At 40.4% G+C, this 21,427-nt stretch overlaps 1 protein-coding gene across 6 annotated transcripts in view; it reads right to left on the minus strand.

Moving 5' to 3' along the window:
• Nucleotides 1–21,427, minus strand: part of RIMKLB (ribosomal modification protein rimK like family member B) — a 47,136-nt gene that overhangs the window by 12,303 nt on the left and 13,406 nt on the right. Inside the window, exon 1 of one of the 6 annotated variants that reach the window (XM_062614090.1) lies at nt 11,532–12,137. The exons of the other annotated variants lie outside the window; for them this stretch is intronic. Within the exon in view, the coding sequence (XP_062470074.1) occupies nt 11,532–11,547 (16 nt within the window). The 5' untranslated portion in view covers nt 11,548–12,137. Of the gene's footprint in view, nt 1–11,531; nt 12,138–21,427 lie in introns of those variants that run through there. 6 annotated transcript variants of the gene reach the window in all.

Genomic DNA, 21,427 nt, shown 5'->3' on the forward strand with positions numbered 1-21,427 from the left:
AGTACAACCATTACCCCAGCACTGCCAAAGCCACCAATAACCATGTCACTGAGGGCCTCATCTACACTGTTTGTGAACACTTCCAGGGACAACAACTCCACCACTATCCTGAGCAGCCTGTTCCAATGCCTGAGCACCTTCTCTGTGAAATTTCTCCTAATATCCAATCTAAACCTCCCTCTGGTGCAGCTTGAGGCTGTTTTCTCTTGTCCTGTTGCTTGTTATCTGGGAGAAGAGATCGACCCCCACCTCACTACATCCTCCCTTCAGGCAGTTGTAGAGAGCAGTAAGGTCCCTCTCGAGCCTTCTCTCCTCCGGACCAAACACCCCCAGTTCCCTCAGCCATTCCTCATCACACTTGTGCTCCACGCCCTTCACCAGCTTTGCTGCCCTTCTCTGAACCTGCTCCAGCACCTCAATGTCTCTCTTGTAGGGAAGGGCCAGAACTGAACACAGAATTTGAGGTGCAGCCTCACCAGTGCCCAGTACAGGGGGGTGATCACTGTCCTGGCCCTGCTGTCACACCACTGCTGATATAGGCCAGGATGCCACTGGCCTTCTCGGCTGCCTGGGCACAAGCTGGGTTATGTTCAGCTCTGTCAATCAGCACCCCCAGGTCCTTTTCCAGAAGCAGATTTCCAGGAGGTTGCTGTGGCCCAAATGCAGGACCCAGCACTTTTCCTTGTTGAACCTCTTAACACTGGCCCCAGCCCATCCAGCCAGCCTGTAATGGAAATGAACTGCTCCTTTTTCAGTGATAGTACCAACCTGGTCCCAGAACAGCAGTAGTGAGTTACAATCACAGTTAACTGTATACAATGAGCTGACCTTACACACATACAGAAGATCACACAGAAGATCTTCAGATCATACAAAAGAACCTCGGCAAGTAACAAGTTGGACCATTTGCTGGCTTTCTCAGTGGATGCCCATGGCATTGCAGATATGGCAAACACAGCTGTACAGTCTTTTGAAGTACCAACACCGAGAGCCAGGAAATTCCATGTTTATCTCAGACAGCTATGAAGTCCTTTGAAGTACCAATGCCGAGAGCCAGGAAATCTCATGCTTATCTAATACCATGAACTTTACCAACACAGAACAACCATTTCACCAGTGTTTGGGGAACAATTTCTTAGGTTATCATAAAATGTCTGGGTATTCTTTGGCCCTAAGACTCCCAAGTTGGAATATCACACTATAAAAACAGATGTAAATCCTGCACTTGAACAAGACCTGTTATTTTCCTCAGTACCAGCTTTCTTCGTCCTTCGTCTGAAAGATAAAACCCTCCAAAATGGAATGTGCTAGACCTTTAACATTATACACCAAACACCACGGTATTCAGATGAAAGCACAAAAGGAATTACAGCAATGTGAACAGTAATTACCTTGAATAAACTTAACTAGTTACACCAAATCTCCCAAATAAAGCCAAAAAGGCCCAAGTATCTCTTGAAGACAGCTCGAAGCAGCACATGACAGAAATGAGTGGGTAAACGCATGATTCCTTGTAAGTTGGCCTAACCAGTCCTCCTGCTTTCCATTCCCCAAAAACAGCAGGTGAACTTGAAATGCAAAGCAGCTGGTCTCTGCTAAAAAGGCTTATTTTGGCCCAAACAGATGAGAACCCATGAAGTCCACAGAAAACGGACACAGCATTAAACCCTAGTGAAGACAGAAGAAAGAAGCAGAAACATCTATCACCAGTGAGAAGACATGTATCTATACCGTAAGAAAGTTCTTGAGACAGTTAACAACTAACACGGTAGAGTCTACTTGCATAGCAAGATATTCAAGATGACAGCTGCCTCTCAACAACCTGAGTTAGTGCCATTTCAAGGTGGATGCACATACTTTGGAAAAGAAAATGACGAAATTCTGGAACTTCTCAGTCCTTATTCATGCACGCAGTGGGTTTTTTTAGTACCTTCTGTCTTCTTCCCTATGATAAGTTTCTCGCGATCACAGTTTCTCAGTTAAATAGCATCACTCTTAAGAGAGTGGTACACATTCCAAACAAAATGCCTCAAAAAAACAGACATACAAACAAAACTGAGTTATCCTGAGTTCACAAGTCGCTGCCCATCAGCTAAGACTCCTAAGATAACTATGTACTTACTCCCACCCCACAGCACAACATAAGGGAAGATGCGTGAGCTTAAGCCTCAGTGAAGGGATTCTCTGACAATCTCACTGCTCAACTGGGACAATTTAAGTGCCCAAATATGTACTGCTCAATGCGTACAGCTTGCAAGCCAACAACACTTCTGTAAGTCAATTACAACCACAGCCAGATAATGCAAGTTCTTAAACTGCAGTCTCACTCTTCTTATGATTCATAAGCATTGGTGCTTCATCTGCCCAGTTATCCTACTTGCTTGTGCTTTAGAAACTCTAAGAAGCACTTCTGCATTGCTGGCATTATGGACGGCTAAAAAGCATGACGATTTCAAGATAGTGTGTGGAGTTTCTGTACATCTTAATTAAACCCAAGCAGCATTTTAAATTGCTAGGCATTTCTGAAACTCATTCTATTCAGTTTGTACTCTACACAAAACCCTTCCACCCTCTACAAAACTCAGTTCATCAGAAGATTAATAGCTACTGCAAAGCAGTATCTCATGTCCAATTTGCATGTTATAAACAACTGTACTTTCAGCTGAAACAATGGAAATGCTTTTGCAGAAGGAATATAGTTCCATGAGACAGGTCCAAAATCTGAAAGAGTTGCATCAGGCATTTTTAACGAACGCTAAATCTCAGTTAATATCAAATAACATTATAAAAGTATTTTCACTCCAAATTGTAATTTTGGAAAACTGTCAGAAAAAGCAAACTGAGTCACCAAGACCACAAAGTTTCTAAGACTCAAATTCCAGTCTTCAAAGTACAGCATGTGACCACAAGAACCACAGCCAGCTTTTTCAATGAAATGGTATTATACAATGCTAAAGGCTTCCAGTACTTAATACACAAGCAGAAGGAAATTGGGAACTCTTACATGTAAGTCAAATTACTGACATGAAGCTTCTATTTTTATACAGTTTGAATCATTAGTATTAACTGATAGACTGATCGATGAAAAGGCTGAAGTAGCTGGAAATGTAATAGCTACGGCCTGGGGAAGAAACCCAAAGGACAGTGACACAAGAGTAATAAATAAGAAACTTTCTTAGAGACAAACACTATATTTATCTTTACTTCTATGTGTATATTAGAAAAACAAAGCAGTAAACAGATTTCCATGATGAAAAACACCAAGCCTTTCAATCTGTGGCTGAAGACAACTGGTAACTGCCTTGCAACCCATGAAAGTTCATGACCTATCATACTACTTTTCTGACCAAATAGATCAAAAGAGCAGGGATGATGCAGAGAAGGTGGGACTGCAGAAGTTCCCCTTTCAGTACTGCCATAAATCCAGCCACATATAATATTCAAGGCATTTAAGTCACCTTCTTTCAAACTGAATTCCAAATTTCACAGAACTGTGCGACTAAGGTAAGTAAGTGCCCAAAGTGAAATAATTCGTTGTAGAGCACGGACAGCTAAGAAAGGTATCCTCACCTTTATGGCCACAGGTGACACAAGCAGGCACCTCTCAGAAGAATTTAACTTCAGTGACTGCCTGTGTCTTTGGTGAAATTCCTAGTAAATGCCAACTGCTCTGAAACAGGTAAAATGAAGCAGGAAAAAAAACTGTTTCAGTATCGGGGCAGATCCAGTATGTGGAATACATTTCTAGCAGGCACAGCATGCAAGTGGAATGACGCACAGCCATTTGTGCATACTACATCCCAGAAAATGAAATCAGAATCAAATTTTCAAAAGCACTAAACATATACCAGCTCTCATCACATTCCCAACAGGAGCTTAGAGGGACTGAGAACTTCCCAAAATATTACCCAGATTTTCCCTCAGAGATCTGTATGCTATCCTGAAAGTCTCCAGCTCTCTCAACTTCATTGTACCAATTTATTCATCTATCCATCGAGTTACTAACATTTCCCAGCTGAACAGTCAACTGAACACTCGGCAAACAGGCTATAATGAATTCAACTGATTTCACTGGGGAACGCAGGACAGCCTTCCATCACACAAACCTTTCCTTGGATCACATCCTGCTACCTGCTTTTACCAATTAACCAGTTGTTCTAACAAAAATCACTGAATTTTTCTATAAACTTAAAACTCACTCCTCTTCTCAAAATACCACATTAATACTTGGCATTCATTCATCCTCCCATTATCTGTCAGCCACAAGATTCTACATAATACTTGTGTTCAAAGTTCTAAAGTGTTTAATAATGAAAGTTTACCTGCAGAATTAAATGTGTTCATCCTAATTACCATACAAAAACAAGCTTAAAGCTCAAAAGGGAAATACCCTAAACTTCAGCAGATTACTGGCAACAGCAAGATACACATTCCCTCTGCAAACTCGAACACAACTACATCTCTAAAATTTTCAAAACTCAGAACACTTTGAATACACATTCTGATGCAAAAGTAGCAGAATTTAGAATTAGCAGAAGTAACATTAACAAAATATTCTATACCTCAAAAAAATCACTGCAATATTGATTTAACTTTACATATCTATCTTCTAGAACAACTGTAAGCAACACAAATTCCTCGATACATAGCAAAAAAATGGCATTTAAATGCAATTTTATTTGAACTATAACTTTGAACAGCAGCTAAGAACTGAATTTTCAGAAGTCCAGGGATTTATTAACAAGCCTTTGGTGCCAGGCATTTTCTCCTCTGCATAATTTACTACCAGGCAGCCACAGTTTATCAGGAGGGCCACAAGGATGATCAGGGGACTGGAGCACCTCCCATACAAAGACAGGCTGAGAAAGTTGGGACTGTTCAGCCTGGAGAAGAGAAGGCTGCGTGGAGACCTCATAGCAGTCTTCCAGTATCTGAAGGGGGCCTACAAGGATGCTGGGGAGGGACTCTTCATTAGGGACTGTAGTGACAGGACAAGGGGTAACAGGTTCAAACTTAAACAGGGGAAGTTTAGATTGGATATAAGAAGGAAATTCTTTCCTGTTAGGGTGGTGAGGCACTGGAATGGGTTGCCCAGGGAGGCTGTGAATGCTCCATCCCTGGCAGTGTTCAAGGCCGGGTTGGACGAAGCCTTGGATGAGATGGTTTAGTGTAAGGTGTCCCTGCCCATGGCAGGGGGGTTGGAACTAGATGATCTTAAGGTCCTTTCCAACCCTAACGATTCTATGATTTGTTTGAACACTAAGTTGTCACAACTTCTCCAAAATTTCACTGCCATGCAAAAGCTCCTTTGATATCTAGTATCACCAAGGCATTTTTTCACTCTAGTGTAGACAGAAACAGATTTCTGTAGTTCTGTGCTGGGTATTTCAAGTTCATCTTCTCTCCCTTCCTATCCTACTTACTAGCTTTTCAAACCAAGTTAACAAGCGCTGGAATTTACCCCTTGGGTTCAGTATGACCACAATCTCATCCTCCACACAATCTAAACCAAAAGTCTTTCTCACCAAATATATTTCCATAGCTCAGTAGTTCAAATGAAATCACACATAGCAGAGATAAAACTATCTCTCAAGAACAGTACCTGTACCCTTCTATGCCTGAACAGAGAACAGAAATAAAGAGGAGAAGGTTCAGCTTCAATTGGTAAATTCCTAATGCAAGTATTGTGAAAAGTTTCACGAAAGACCACTGCTGCAGCAACAAACAGAAAGCAAGAAGGTAACTGACTTACACCAGCTCTACTTCATGTCCCTTCCTGGACTCGGGGACCTCTTCCCTTCCCCAGGAAGAACATGGAATCCTTCTTAGACATGCACAGGCTATCAAAAAACGGTGAAAAACTTAGGAAGGGTAACAACACTCAAAGTGACTATGGTCGTTCTGCCTTAGGGGTTCTCTTCAGGCAAAAAGGGGGGAACAGAAGAGTTGCCCATATATGTATCTCACTAAATCAATGCTAGCTGATTGACCTGATTATGCCTAAATCTGTGTTTCTGAGCTACATTTCTAGTCACAATACATTGTTTGCTTAAAATCCCAAATCACAAGCACTTCTTCAGTCATGCATAAATGTGAAATGAATGAACCCACATATAAACACATATGTGAAAGCTGTATTATAAGCACTAATTCTAAACCATCTTGCTCTGAGAGTTGATTTTATGGCAGGTATGTAAGCAGGGAAACTAGACTGGAATAATGTTACAGCCTTAGCTATCATTAGTATACGTATATAAACACACAATTAAGAAACTGCATCACTAATAAAAAAAATACGTTTCATGAGACCACTTCAAAAATGTTCAAACAGGAACAGAAAGAAACATTCAGTATTTTAGCCCTACTCCCAAACACGGCTACTTAAGTGATAAAGCTGCTAAGATGCATTTTAAATGGAGTGTTGTAAAAACAAGTGTAAATAAAAATGCCACAAAAGGGAAATCAAAAGATTCATTAAACAAAACAAGCCAGTGTTGGAAAAGATGAAATCTCAAACACCTTGAAAAAAGTGAAATTCACCCAAAAAAGTGGACTTCTGCTTTTTCCAGTTTATGTAAAAGTTCTCATCACACATCTGCTTCTCTAATTTTCTCCTGGGCAAAGTTAGAAGAATTTTAAATATCTTCCAATGCATAAACTCAAAGAAAAAACATTCAGGATGAGATCCATTTAAATATACTGAAATTAAAAGTGTAGCTGTTGATCTAAGTTTTAAATTATTCGAATTATAACAACACAGACTCTCACAGCTCAGACTGAGTGAAGGGAGATGATTTTGACTCCAATATTTCAAAAGGGTCCCCCAATTTTTGTACAACTATATGCATGCATACATGCTGTACAGCCACTGCATAAGCATGATTGGATTGTCTTTTGTCTATTAGATTTCCCTTCAAAGCTCTCAATGAATATAATGATTCTTCATATTAAGAAAGTTTAGGCTCACAAAAAGAATTTACTGTTTTTCACCACACTTTTTTGCTGGAACTCCTGGAACAGCTTTCCCCACTTTTTGGACAGTTTTTCTACAGCCGAGTTGCAAGTCACTAGGGAGGAAGTTTTTCTTCATACTGCGGGTGTTGGCAAGCCACTTTATCCACCATCAGTACTTCATCTCTCCAGGTCTGCACTGGACTTCATCTGGATCTGTGGGCAACTGCACGTCACCTGGGTCATAATGAATCATCCCTAGCACAACTAATTCCCTCAGGTACTGGATACCTCTCTCCATTGCACTCCATTTGCATGAGTGATGTATAAATTTCTTTTAAGGAATACCTTTCCTTCACACTTAAGATTCCAGCAGACAATGACTTGTGTCCCATCCAGTCACCTCGTCAATGCCCATTCCCTCGGAAGCTTCCCTACTCTCTAATTCCAGCCTACTAGCCCAGTTTACTCTAGCACCAGAGCAGCCAGGTGATAATGTGTTCACCTGGATGATGGCTGAAATATTTCTGTACATCCCCACAGATCATTCACGAATAGCGACTGAGTGGTTACCTCTTACTCTGTCTCTTCATCCTGCTCTTGTAATGGCACCTTGCTTCATCTTCCTTCACTTACACAAGCTGACTTTCGTGTCCATTTCTTCTTCTGTACAGGGCTGACTGACAGCAGCACGGACTGGTTCTTTGGTTCAGCTGCAGTGCCTGTCACTGGGGCTGGTGTAGCCACAGAGCCTGTCACCTTATTGTCATATCCAGAGACCTCCTTTTCCCCTTGAGGGTACTGAATAGTGTCAGCCAGGGTTCAATGGGCACAGGCATACAGCACACTGCAGCGATGTATCCCTCTCTGAAATTGCCAAGGTGACAGCATACTTTTTCCAAATATTTTACTAGTTTTTCCAGATACTGCACTTGTTCAGGGGTAAAGTTACAAAACACTGGAGGTGCCACTGGCCTAGGTACTTGCCCATACTATTCTATACACCCTGCCACTCAAAACTATCCAGCCTTGGGACAGATCTCTCCGTGTGGTATTCTTAAACAGTTGTTTAACCTTAAAAACCTGGAACATGCTCAGCAACATGCTGTTTCCTAGTTATAGGACCATGCTAGTTTTGACATCTCAAAGATATTCAAAATCTTCAAAATCCTCAGATGCTACTGTAATTAGCATAGTGGGGAAGATGTGGGAAGATGTCTCCTCCATAGACTGGCTCTTCAGGGAGAAAATTTAAAGGTGTAAGTATTAATAGTTTCTGACAGATGGCTCCCAAAGAACAGAGGTGACTGCAGTGCTGAGTACAAATACTAGATTAGTTTCACAACCAGAAATTCTATGGTACCATTAGCCACTGTTACAAAATAGAACATGATAACCTTAGACCAGCTCCCACGCGTGATAAACAGCACAACAGGCAACATATATTGCAACTAAGGTACTACATACTGCAACTTTTAAGAACAAACCAACTTTGACAGCAAATAAATCACTGTGACCAGAGACTATTAAGCTATATAACTAACAGTTATAACAGACTTGTTCTAACACATTCTATTCACATTTGTTGTTATCTCAACCCACTGAGGCCCACGTTGGGTGCCAAAAAGGACTGTTGTGATTTAACCTCAACTAAGCATCAGGGGGCTGATTGCTCACTCCCTGCCACTGGTGGGATGTGGGGGAGAATGAGAATCTATGGGTTGAGATAAAACCCAGTTACTATACTGAGCATGATGTTCTTTGGTATGAAATATCCCATTGGCTAGCTCAGGTCAACTATCCCGGCTACGCTCTTTCTCAACCTTATCACTGGCAGAGGATGAGAGACTGAAAAGTCCTTGGATCAGAGTAAGCACCACTGAGCAACAACTGACCCTTGGTGTGTTATCAGCACTGCTCTGACTAAAGCCAAAACAGCACTGCACAGCTACTGGGAAGAAAATGAACTTCATCCCAGCCAAACCAGCATACTCTTCCATGGTTTGAATGTCCAACCTCTGTTCATTTTAAATAGCAGGTGAAGAAAAAAAAAATAATAATAATTCAAGACACACCTGAAAAAAAGATAATTGGGAAGGTCTTTCCAAAAGCAGAAAGAAATCCAGAGGAAAATCCAGAGAGAGAATTTGAGCAACCCAGGAAGGCAGATGTCTCCTCCCATATAAGATGAATCTATAATTCTCCCTCAATGCCAAAAATCTACTAAATACCTTTAAAATGTATAACTTAAGCACCTCCTCTCTCTGCCACTAACCAATTCCATCTCAGGAATTCAACCTTCTATTAACTTAGGCAGACTGCTGAATTCATCCCATGTGAGTTTTCAACAAAGCTGTAACGAAGACATGTAGCTTTCTTATCCGTCTCCCATAACAGAAAAGATACCTAGAAGCACACTGTCTGAAACTTTTAATAAATAATACAGAACTACCTGTACCTCCCAAGTGTTTCCAAACGTGTTTAACTGAGCCTGAATTCTGGGGAATGAAAAGATCCCCTCAACTTACTGTTTCAACCTGTCATTACAGCCTAAGGACTTTCTAGGCAAAACTGCATTAAGTTAACTGCATTAACTGGAGGCACTTATTTTGGAGACAATGTATCCTTCTTAAAGGAAGGGATTTAACGACACTATTTCAGGGGAAGTTTGAGCTAAAACAGATTCCAAAGCTTGCACAGATAACATTAACTCTCATCGCCAGGGAGTTTCTGTATGTCCTTTTTTTTACAATAGCTCCAGGTCTCTTCATGAGTACAGCCTTTTCCTACACAAAAAATACCCAAAACAAAACCCAAAATAAAAAAATTGTTCGAGACCAGAAGATACAACCCAAAACGTCTTTAACAGACATTAATATAAAACCATACACAAAGCAAAAGCTAGAGAAGGAAGAATTCCACCTTCTCCATATTTCTGTAAGCTTGCTCACTGGGCTTGTTTCTGCTTCCCAGCTTTAGCAGGTTAAAACTACACTGCAGTAGCTGCACACGTGCTCCATGCCCATGCTGTAATGAAAATACAAGTGTAACACCACAGTATTATTTCTCACCTGTTCTGAATGCAGAAGCTCCCACCTAGTGCCAAAAAGATGTTAAGATATTAACTGATTGAGACATTTGCTTTGTATGTTCCCTAATCAAGACATTCCACACAATCTGGAACTATCTTCTTAAAAGAAAATGCTCCTCAGAATTACAGCCTTTCCAACCAGACCAGGCAAAGAAAGAAATCATGCAGCAGTACTGTTGTATTCACAGACAGCAGGCTAAAGCAAGCAGAAGGGACATTCCCCACTGTCACCTTGGTTTGACCTTTGAAGGCAGCACATTTAAGAGATTAGCTATTTTATCACTGATCTCTAGATTGTAAATGTAGTCCCGAGTTTAACAATCCCTAGAAGCTGTTAAATATCTTTATACGCATTTATTCTGCACTACAACCTTTAAAGCTCTTTTTGTCTTGTCTTTCCTGAAATGCACATCTGCCCAATTTACAAAGAAACAAAAAGTACTGAGGGGCTACTGAGCTCATCAGAAACAAACCAACAGTAGAGATGGAAACAGAAGCTTTTTTTTTTTTTACCAGCATCAGGTATGACAAATCTCCTTAGTTCATTTATCTCATTCCTCCATAGATTCCTCTAAGAATCTCCTTTTAAATATTTGCAGGTTATATTTTTCTTCAAGTTCTTCCACTTTACAGGAACAGAATCATGAAAATCTCATTACCAAATCCCACTCTTGATCTGTTATCAGTAACAGAACAATAATTTACACTCACTCCTAGACTATGCCTTGATCAATTTAAAAATATTAAAAATTCTTAGAGGAAAAGGTTTAAGTGCATGCCACGCACCTTGGAAAACCCAAGTGAGAAAGGGGAAGAAATAAGCACCTCTTTAGAAATCTGTGTTGGACAAAACACATAATACTGTTTCTAAAACAATTTAAGTCACTGAGTTGCAGCAACAGTTTTACTTTCCAGCCCCATGCAATCCTACATTGGCATGAAGTACCACCCCAGTCCCTAATGCTCATCAGCCCCACTGGTAAGCAGGTAACACCAGCAGAAAACTGTTCTGTTGTGGAATTAATTTCTGTGGGTATCGCAAGCTGAACCAGCTCACTGTAGGGTCTGATCAGACCTAACACTTAAATTGTCAAGATAGCACCATTTTCAGTCTGTAGAATTCCTTGTAATTTGATTTTTTTTCCTCTTTCTTACATTTACAACTCTGTGGTCACTGTGCTAACCCAGCTTTGTAAACCTTGGTTAAAAAAAGAAGCCTGTCAGACCAGTTTCTCTTTCTCCAGCTCTTGCTCTCCTGTCCTATGCAGATAATACATTCTTCAGTGGCTCCCACTCTACCACAAAAGAAAAATTTGCAGCAAAATTGATATAAAGGCCAGCTACCAGCCTTGTTTGAGCACGACAAACAATTACAAGCGTTAAGACATGCAGTTTACACGTATGGATGGCATCCCTTTCACCTGCAGCCACAGACCTTTTCACCTCAAAGCATCCACAAAGGGCATGCACTTTCAGCATCCTGCCTCACCTTTAGTCCCAAGCATGTAAGGAGGAGTGCACAAAGAACCATTTCAGTCTTAGGCCAGAATGATCCTGGGAAAATTGACAGAAAAACAAAAGGAAGCAGGATATGAACATGCACATCTCAAAAACTTCCAGTTGTTAAGTAACTTCTCACTACCTTTCTACCTATGCTTACAGCATGCCTCTAACCCACCATCTCTCCTCATTGGCAGACAGACACTTTGCATGCCTAGAGTACTGTGGTGAATGGCTAAAGGCTCTTTCAGAAGGACACACTGTGGAACTGAGGAAGAGGGTTTGTGCTCCACACAAAGGAGCACACCACAGACACGCAGTTTTGGAGTATGCAGAGCTAGTCAAGAGACTACCAACAGACAAATACAACTTGCAAACAGAGTTGTGACAATATATTTGGATTCCCTTCTACCTCTATTAAGAGCGGTCAGACTTTGTGAGAGATGGCCTTGAGAGGCTGTGGAGGCTTTGACTTTGGAGATATTCAAAACCCAACTGGATATGACCCAAGCAACCTAATCTAACTTCAGAGCTGCCTCTAGCTTTCAAGTTGGGCACTTTGAGCACCCCTTCCAATCTCAGTGACTATGATTCTCTTACGTGGCTGCAGCAGCAGGATGCATGCTCCACAGTGCACTACTTCATAGCTCAAAATAGATTTGTGGGCTCACTGGGAAATGTCCTTCCTTTCTTTTGCACAATCAATATCATCTGACGAGTTCTTCATGCTGAAAGTGGAAAGTGCCGCTATAGGTTTGACAGCTGGGAGGGGAGGTGGAACCACAGCTTGATTCCCTGACCACAATGAAACTTGGAAAGAGAGTTGAAAAGAAATTCAGTATATGATAAAGGCAAACACTGTCTGGAAAGCAAAGTAAGGAACATGAGGTGGAAAAAGCTGTGAAACTTTTATTGTTAAGCTATAAATAAACAACTGAAAACAGGCCTTGCTCACCAACATTCCATCCTCCTGGCAGAAGCACTCATCCAACAATGTTGTCCTCCACAGAAAGATGCAGAAAGTTGTCAGAGGCACAAAAGGTAGTTCACTTTAGGTCTTGAGCTGAGTCTGAATCTAGTTTTGTGGAACAAGTTAAGAGCTACTCCAAACCTTTAAAGAATTTTCAAGGTACAATTACAAAACCACTTGTCTCACTGGGAACAAGCAGACAAGAACTGGAACCCAGGCAAAGGAGAGCTTTTAATCTTAGTCTACAGGATATTCACAAAGATCATCTAAGTCAGAGAATCAGGGACACACAGAACACCAGCAGAACTTGATATAGGCGCTTCTGTTATTAATAAAAATCCTCACTGAGACAGGAAAGGCACGATATAGGAATGAAAGCCACCTCTCAACAACATTAAAAGGTTGGATTTGGATGTGTGTTTTCTAGAAGAGTAACCTAAAAGATACATGTGGTTGGTGCAAGAAACCCTGGAACTCCTAAAAAATAATTTCAAGATGGTAACAACTGACTGCCTCTATCACGGCAGGCTCAGGTTCACTACTGCTCCTTTCCTTACCTCCTAGTAAGAAATGGCTCAACATAAACCACATCATCCTGCCTTGTCACCCACCCTGGGGTCTGTTCCTCATCGAGGAACAAAAGGTCCAATACTTTGTATTTTTACATTTTGTATTGTATTTGTATGTTTATAGACAAAAGTAATACATTACTTCTTTATATACATGAAGATGTTCTTAAACATCAAAAAGAGCCTGCAAGGCACCTCAAAAAAATATGGAACAAACACTGAAAGCAATGGCTTCAAACAAACTCAAACAGAAAGAATTCCAGGAATGGTGTAAGCCATTTTCCAAAGCAGTTGAGAAGTTTAATGACAATGGGGACATGCCAATTTACATATTCATTAAACAAGTACAAGGGAGAACAAGGCACAAGCACAACCTCTCCAGGTATTTGGAGAGATAATTCCTCAGTCTCAATGACAGGATATATACATATCTTGAATGTAAATATATTCATGGACTTCTATTCAAGGACAGAGTACTGGGTTACCCAAGTAACCCTATATATATATATAAATATATGTTTGTGTGTGTATATATATATATCTAAAACCAATGGTTATCACTACATCACTCCTGTTTTTCCCTTTTCCCTACACCCAAGTTTTCCAAAGCCTAGCTAGTAAACAGATAGATCCAGCACAGTCCCTACATGCCTGCACATACATTATTTACAGAGAATGTGTATACACGGTATTTACATTAAAAAGCTACATTAAGAGAGAACTCTTGAAGCCAGAAAGTCAAGCACACAAAGGTTAGCAAAAGCCACAACTAAGGATATGTCTGCAGCAATGATCTGCTGTTTTCAGTTATACAAACAAACATTCTTCCCCCCCATTTATCTAACCTTCGCAGGAGGTACAGCAATCACACAAGCAGCTACTGAGGACTGTATCTTCTTTTACATTGTTCAGTGTGTAGTCCATGGATTGGTGTACTGAAATCCTTCCTTGAAACACACAATTAATCATTTCTTCTTGAGATTAATTTATTGTGCTCATCACAGTAATATCTAAATGCTTCACAGACTTATTTTGTCAGCACCACAGGAAACCAGTGAGCATTTTACTGATTTTCAGCATGGGAAAGGGAAACAAAGAGATAAAGGGTAAATGAATTCTAGATGCGACATTTGGGAGACCACGATTCCTCAGTTGCTGAGGCTGCTTCAACTGATTTTATTTGTGAATGCAAGCGTTCAGCACTTTTCCAAAGCTTATCCTAGCATCCAAAGATTGGGCACTCAGAAAATGCAAAAACATTTAATTAAAGGCAATTTCTGAGCAGTCCCAATTTAAATCACCAGACTAACACTTTTCTTCCAGCAATATTCTGCTTCAATGTCATAAATGCCTGTGACCACACAGAAGGAATCCTACAAATCCTACCGCTCCCTCACTATGCTGCAAGTTATGTTTCCAGAGCAGAATACCCTGGTACTCTAAGGAGATCAATGAAAAAGTAGCGTCCAATAAAAAGTAGCGTGCGATCAAGTAATTTAAAATGTAATATCTGGAAACAGATACACAACAAAGGAGCCAAAACTGCAAATTTGTTTTTGCCAATTTCTGATTTGGGGTATTTGCTCTTGCTACTCAGAATAGTATTTTATCTTTACATTTAGCAGATAATCAAAAGCAAACTTAATCAAGTAACACAAACATGACACTGGTGGAATTGCACATGAATCTTAGAACAGTTTTGTCTACCATACAGTCCTTTGACACTGCAGCACTGGGCCAGCAGCCTCTATGTGGATCAGCACTTCAGGTGAATTGGGCTCTCCTGTCAGCAAATATTTGTGTAAACAGCTGGCAGAGAAATGTTTTTCTTTGCAAGAAAGAAAAGCTCTGAAGGTCTGATTTCACCCCAGGCACTGGAAGCAAGCAAGTACTGCAAGCAGCTTGCTTTGCCCCAGTCACCCCCATAGGATTCATCCCCCCAGATGTAACACTTATACTTTCACTTCCTTCCTGTCCCTCCTTATTCTTCCAGTTCATGTCCAAACTACAGATTTCTCCTACCATCAAGTAGCTTCTTTGCTTGCAATTCTGAATACCACTCTAGCCACCCAGTTTCCTGCCTTGCCTCCTAGTTTATTTTCCATTTGAAGCTCCTTCTTTGGTTGGCATCTCTTCCCAAGGGAGTTTCAACACACAACCCATGTTCCCACTGGTTTCCACTTCCAATTTCCTTCTTGAAGGAAGCAATTTCTTAACCAGCAAGAGTTTCACTGCAGTCTCTTCCTGTCACCATTGCCTGTTTGTCACCATTGCCTGTTTCAGCACATTTACAGAACATGCTTTTCCCTATTGACACCAAGTCCCCTGTCCCAAACCAATTTAACTCTTATCCCTGCTATATCCGAATAGAGTACTTTACTCCACTCAGGTCCTTCTGTCAGTGAAAGGAGGGATAACCAACAGGAAATACCCATTATAAATTGTGTGCTCAGACCAAACTGCAGTCCATCCCACAACAGACAAGGCTACAACACCAGAGGTCCTTTTTTGTTTTCCTTTTGCATAATAGAGGGGCACATTTACAGTATTTTCACTGAGAGGCTTAAACAAGCCATTAAGATGCTTAACAGACTATTTTGTTACAGGATAATAACTTGGGACAAATTTATGTCTACTTTCATGGGTATAACAAGCCACTTCAGCCAAACTGAGCTCCTGTTCCAAGCTAGTTCTTTCAAAAACATACTTGCAAATTTAGAGAAAAATAGAAAAACATTCTTTTCTCTTGAAGTGCCCTCCTTCCACTGAATCGTTCTGCTGAAAATTTCCAGAGCTCCCTCAGACATTTAAGATTTCAGGGCTGACAGTGTATTAATAGAGGACAAATTATAAGGAATAAAAAACTGGTTTATAATGGACAGGTTTGGCCCATTGTAATGTTAAGATGGGTGACATAAGACCCATACACAATATCAAAGAATACCTCATATAACTTTTCAGCAGATACAGTATGTCGCTGTAGACACCCTAAACTTAAGTACTAAACCCCAAGATTGCAGATTGTTCCTGCACGCACTGGTAAACCACTTTGCTCATACAACAATATTAGTGAGGACTTAATCTGTGTTTTCAAAGAGACATAAAAGGTTCAGATGCTTATTATGTGGGGATTACAAAGTAAAACGGTTGCAAAACTAAAAAAAAAAAAAAAAAACACACCACAAAAACCTGTGATCTCAATCTCCAAAACCATCTACCACTGATAAGTTACACTCTTCTGTACTGAAGCAACATTTCTGTTCTATCATGATACATGGTCCTGTCAGTTTTCAAAATACTGTTTGAACAAATGGTCCCAAGGTAGCAAAACCAAACAAAACCACTAAAGACCACAATTCCCTTGAGTGCCAAATTTAATTTCTTCTCAGCTATTTAAGTAATGTTTCTACCAAAAATTAACCCCTCAGATGATTCTCTATCAGGTCTAAACAGCTTCAAGAGCTAATTAAAATATGAAGTCAGTCAACTTCTATTGAGGGTGGGGGAAAGCAAGAGAATCAATTCAGAACTGAAGACTTTCACAGTACTATCTGGAGAATAAAACTTGGAAGCAGAAGCTTGACTTTTCACATCAGGTTCACAATGGAATTTTGGCATTTTTCACAGTAAGTATTTGGCGGTAGAGATACTCTTTTACCTCATCATTCAAGGATAGTTACTTGGATATGGAATCCAAATACTGATACAGCCATTAGGCTACACAGTCTTCCTAAGTCAGTCTCTCTCTGTTCATATTAATCTGTTTTGTGTTATATAAAGCAAGTGCCTACCAGGTCAAAAATGAAAATACTATAACTCTAAGGCAGGGCACGAACCTGGGAAGAAATACACTTGCATTCCATTACTTACCACACCTCATACAGAAGTCTTAAGAGAAGTCTGAGGCAAATGCCCCAGACTTCAGCTTCTATATGCTGCCAACTCTTCCCTCCATGTGATGGCTCAGTAAAGGCTTGAGCAGGCTCAGTGGAGATGGGCAAAGATTACGTGCTTGCAAAGCACTAGAAGTGCCTGACCACACCTGGCAGAGAAAACTGACCTCATACTATGACAGAAGAGACTGGAAAGTGGTAGTTAAGATAAAGGGTTACAACAGTTAGGGGGGCTGGCTGACACTCAGTTGCCTGTATCAGCTGGTTGTGAAAATGTTTGTCCAGGACAGCAACAAAAGCATGACTGTCTTCCTGAGGGAACTAGACCAGTATGGGGGAAGCATTTACAGGGCTCAGCCCAACCTAGAGTGTAAAATCTGAACAACTACCAAAAAGAGTTTCGAATGGACCAACGGGCTTTAGCTGGGTTAAAATCCCTTTTGCCTTCCCAGTGGCTGGGGATGCCCAGGGTTGTCACAGTGAGCATATCAGATGCATGTAATGAGAATCACATTTGTAGTGTGATCCAACAGCTCTGCCAATGCTACTTATTCCTAATCCTAAAACACTTCTCAAACAATAAATAGTTTTATATTCTGAACAACTAAAGGGAATACACAACTTTTTACAAACAACTTCCTCTTCTGTTCTTGAAAAAAAGCTTAAATTAAAAGGAAATCCCTACCCCCAGAAGCTCCACAGCATTGCACCAGCACAAGACGACAACAGGCTAGATACCTAGAGGGCACTTTCAAATCAAGTTCTTAGAACTCAAGGGAGATACTTATCTATCTTCTGATTGCCATGTTTCCCTACCATGTTTCAATGACAGAAACTGCCAAGAAATAGGATCTGACAGCATGAATTTTGAGCATATCATTTCAGTGACGTTACAACTACTACTGCAAATGGAATCACCTACCCTATTTACTGTGCCAGTGCACCCCATCCCCCTTCTCAACTAAAAAATCCAGGAGAGAACATTGGTGTATTCAGTCTTTTTATATCAACCCTCAACAAAGTGGATCAAATCACTAGTCTGCCACTTCCAGTATCTGTTCTTCCACTATGCTAGTACTGGACATGTTTAATTCTCTAACATTTCTAACTATATCATGCAATATCATGTGCCTGAAAGAGAGAGAACTCCCCTTGTCTTAAGCACATAGCACAAGTATTCCATTGGATTACCTTTTTTGCTTTGTCTTTAGAAAGGAACACATTCCTCTCCCCTCTCTTTTCATGAAAATATATTCCTAAGAAGGAAGCCAAATTCTTCCCGCATACAATTCCACTGAAAGACAAACACACACACCCTCAAAAAAAAAAAAAACCAACCAACCAACCCCAAGCAAACAAGAGAAAGATGCTCTCTAGGGGGAACGAACAAATAAACCCCTTGCAGATGTGTGGAAGCAAGTAACAAGCACAGCAAGTCAGTCCCCAGTTCAATACTTGCACTATACCGAAGTACAGAGCAAGAAAACATTTCTGTGTAACAGAAAAAGCCTTGCATTAGGTAAAGCACTTCATTAGTGTAATGCTTGCAGAGTTTCTCTGAGAACATGATCAGAATACCTTTGTTCTCAGGTGTTCTAAGCGTTGTCAAGCACTTAAGACGTTCTGCTTACCAAAGCTTGCTTCAACTTTTGACAAGTACAAAGGCATCTTAAAGCTCTTTATCACACTTTTAATCCTAAAAAACGGACTGGACCTTTAAACAGATTATGAGAATCATGTAAACTTTTCCTTTCAAAGAACAATCATTAAAAGGACACCATCACAGATTTTTCTGACACTGTAATGTTAATTATTTACAATATCAGCAAATAAAAACTGTCTGATAGTTTCATTAGTGACTCTTTTTTTGTTCTCTTTTTCATTCTACTATTTCAATGTAGCAAAGGGCAGATATAAAAAGAAAGTGTAAATTCTTAAACTTAAGCGTAAGTTCTTAAAACTTTATTTTATCACATTTTATAGACAGTTTTAAGAAAGTAAAGGGACTTGTTCATGTCCACTGGCACTCCTAGAAGTCTGTATCAGTTAAAACACAGGTTTACACACTGGAAAACCCCTCTCATCACTGAGCAAAGTTGCCGTACCAGTCTCTCTCATATTCACAATCACTGCCTGTTATTCACAAGCGGACAACAACCAGACTTGAGAGAAAAGGTGGAAAAAAATGAAGGAACTATCATTCCTTAAAGAACAAGTACTGTTGACTTTTCTGATTAGAAAGCCAGTAAAGTTGTCAGTTGTCAGTTTCACAAGTTTTTGTGGTATTGGTACTTGTGGTATCTTCTAATATCTCTACGCTCAAACACAAAATACTTTGCCCTCCTGATTTAAGTGCTGCAGCACTTTACATGTTGTTACCTGCCTCGGAGGATTAATGAAGCGTTAAAAAATACCCTCCACCTAGGAGAGGCTGGTTTAAAACGACACCAGCATGCAGACCTGGGTCACAGTGCAACTGCTGACAAATGTGCCAGCACAACTTGCGTAGGTGACACAGCACTGGAAGAGGGATTGTTTGAAAAATGACACAGAACCCCCCAGCTAGTTAAAGACTGTCCTGAGAAACATCAGACCCATTTTAATTTCTTGACTGTGATGTATGGAACATGCCTTCCATCTTACTTTTGTCTTTTTTGACATTGTTTTTCCCCCAGATAGCCATTCCTGATAATTTGTACAACAATTAAAAATCTGGCAATGCTTTCTGGCATTTTCAGCTACAGTAACACACACATCTGTTCAACATGGTATGTCTAAGTTTTCCTGGCTGACTGCATTGGAACACATGCAAATGAAAAACTTCAGTCCTTAACATAGCCCTCTGAAATTACCACAGTAAAATACTTCCATGCAGAAACATTCCTACCTCTCCATCTTTCAAAGGTGGCTTTGGACTACGCCCAGATCTACTACTGATGACATACTGACATCTACTGAAGAAACACAATGAATCTGAGAAGCTCAAATTTACTGTTAGCCTTTCTTATTTAGCATCAGCTTGAGATAACAGGAAAGACTTCTAGCCTTGATCTTAATCACTGATAGCAAGGACAAAAACTGCAAGGACACCCAGGGTCACGAAGTATAAATCCTTTCTTCCTAAATGAATCCTAAAAAAGTTGCGCTTGGTGTCCCAGTTCTGGAAGAAAACAATTCTTCCTAAAACATGTGGTAGCTGTTGAAATGCACTGTTATTAAAATATGTTTCTATGATAATAAAGCAAATGTACAAATTGCTGCATTTTCTACTACATTTCTAGATGTGCTTCTCTGAGGTATCTAATACTGGGGTGGTCACAGTCACCCACCCCTAAACACAGCTGCAAGTCCAGAAACCCCTCTATACACTGCTTACTAGTAACGCATACAGCTTAGTCAGATTTAACATCAATCAGACTGTCAAGCAATCGGTTTCCACAGCCAAAGAACATCAGAAAGTTTCGAGTGGTTCTGAGCCCAACATTTTCAACAACACAAAATTCACTTCACGTTTAACCACCTTCCACTCCTTTGCACACAATGCAGTTTCTTCTCCAGCTCTCACTACTAAGTTGCAAACTAGTAGTACTCGTAGTAGGACTAGTAGTACTACAATTGCTTCCCAGCTCTGCAGAGGAAGCAACAGCTGCTTCGGCTGTTGTTAGTAGCAGGAAACAGGCCAATTCTGCAGTGCTCAACAGGGCACCTTGCCAAGGCCACTTGCCTCTGCTCCATCACTCCTAGAGCCATTGCTGAATACTGCAGGAGAGCTCCTGCAGTAAGGTGCAGCAGGGAACTGCTGAAACAGTCGGAGAAAGAGGAGGTGATTACATTCCCTATTGTGCCATGTAAGACAGGTTTTAGATGACTTAAAGATGATTCAAAATTATTAAGAGTTCTAACATTTTGATATAACAACCATTTCACAGATGAAAAATCCCTCTCTTATCATGGATCTAGCTGACAAGAGTACTTTTCTTTCCATTATACTGAAAACATGAGAATTTGCATCTAACCTTTTTTTTCCCTGAGCTTTCTATACTTTATCGAAATTTGACAGAACTCTTTCAACTATCCTGATTCCTCCAATGCTATCTCACCCAGTGTGAAACAAAGAATCAAAGATCACAAATGTTTTTTACTAGTTCAGACCAAAGCAGAAATGAAGGCCAGATCATATGAAACAAAATCTTTTTTTTGCAAAATTAAAGACTTTAAACGAAATAGTGACTAATATTGCAAATTTCAGGCCCACACAGGAAACCCAAACGCCTAAGCCAGCACACCAGCCACCTTTACCAAGTAAACAGAATCTTACCTTCTAAATAAATGCTCCATCTCTGGCTGTGTTCAAGGCCAGGTTGGACAGAGCCTTGGGCAACATGGTCTACTGTGAGGTGTCCATGCCCATGGCCGAGGGTTGGAACTGGATGATCTTAAGGTCCTTTCCAAC

This window comes from Pezoporus occidentalis, unplaced genomic scaffold (genome assembly GCF_034315485.1).
Source record: "Pezoporus occidentalis ecotype Australia unplaced genomic scaffold, CSIRO_AGI_Poc_V1 ctg172, whole genome shotgun sequence".
NCBI classification, from domain to species: Eukaryota; Metazoa; Chordata; class Aves; order Psittaciformes; family Psittacidae; genus Pezoporus; species Pezoporus occidentalis.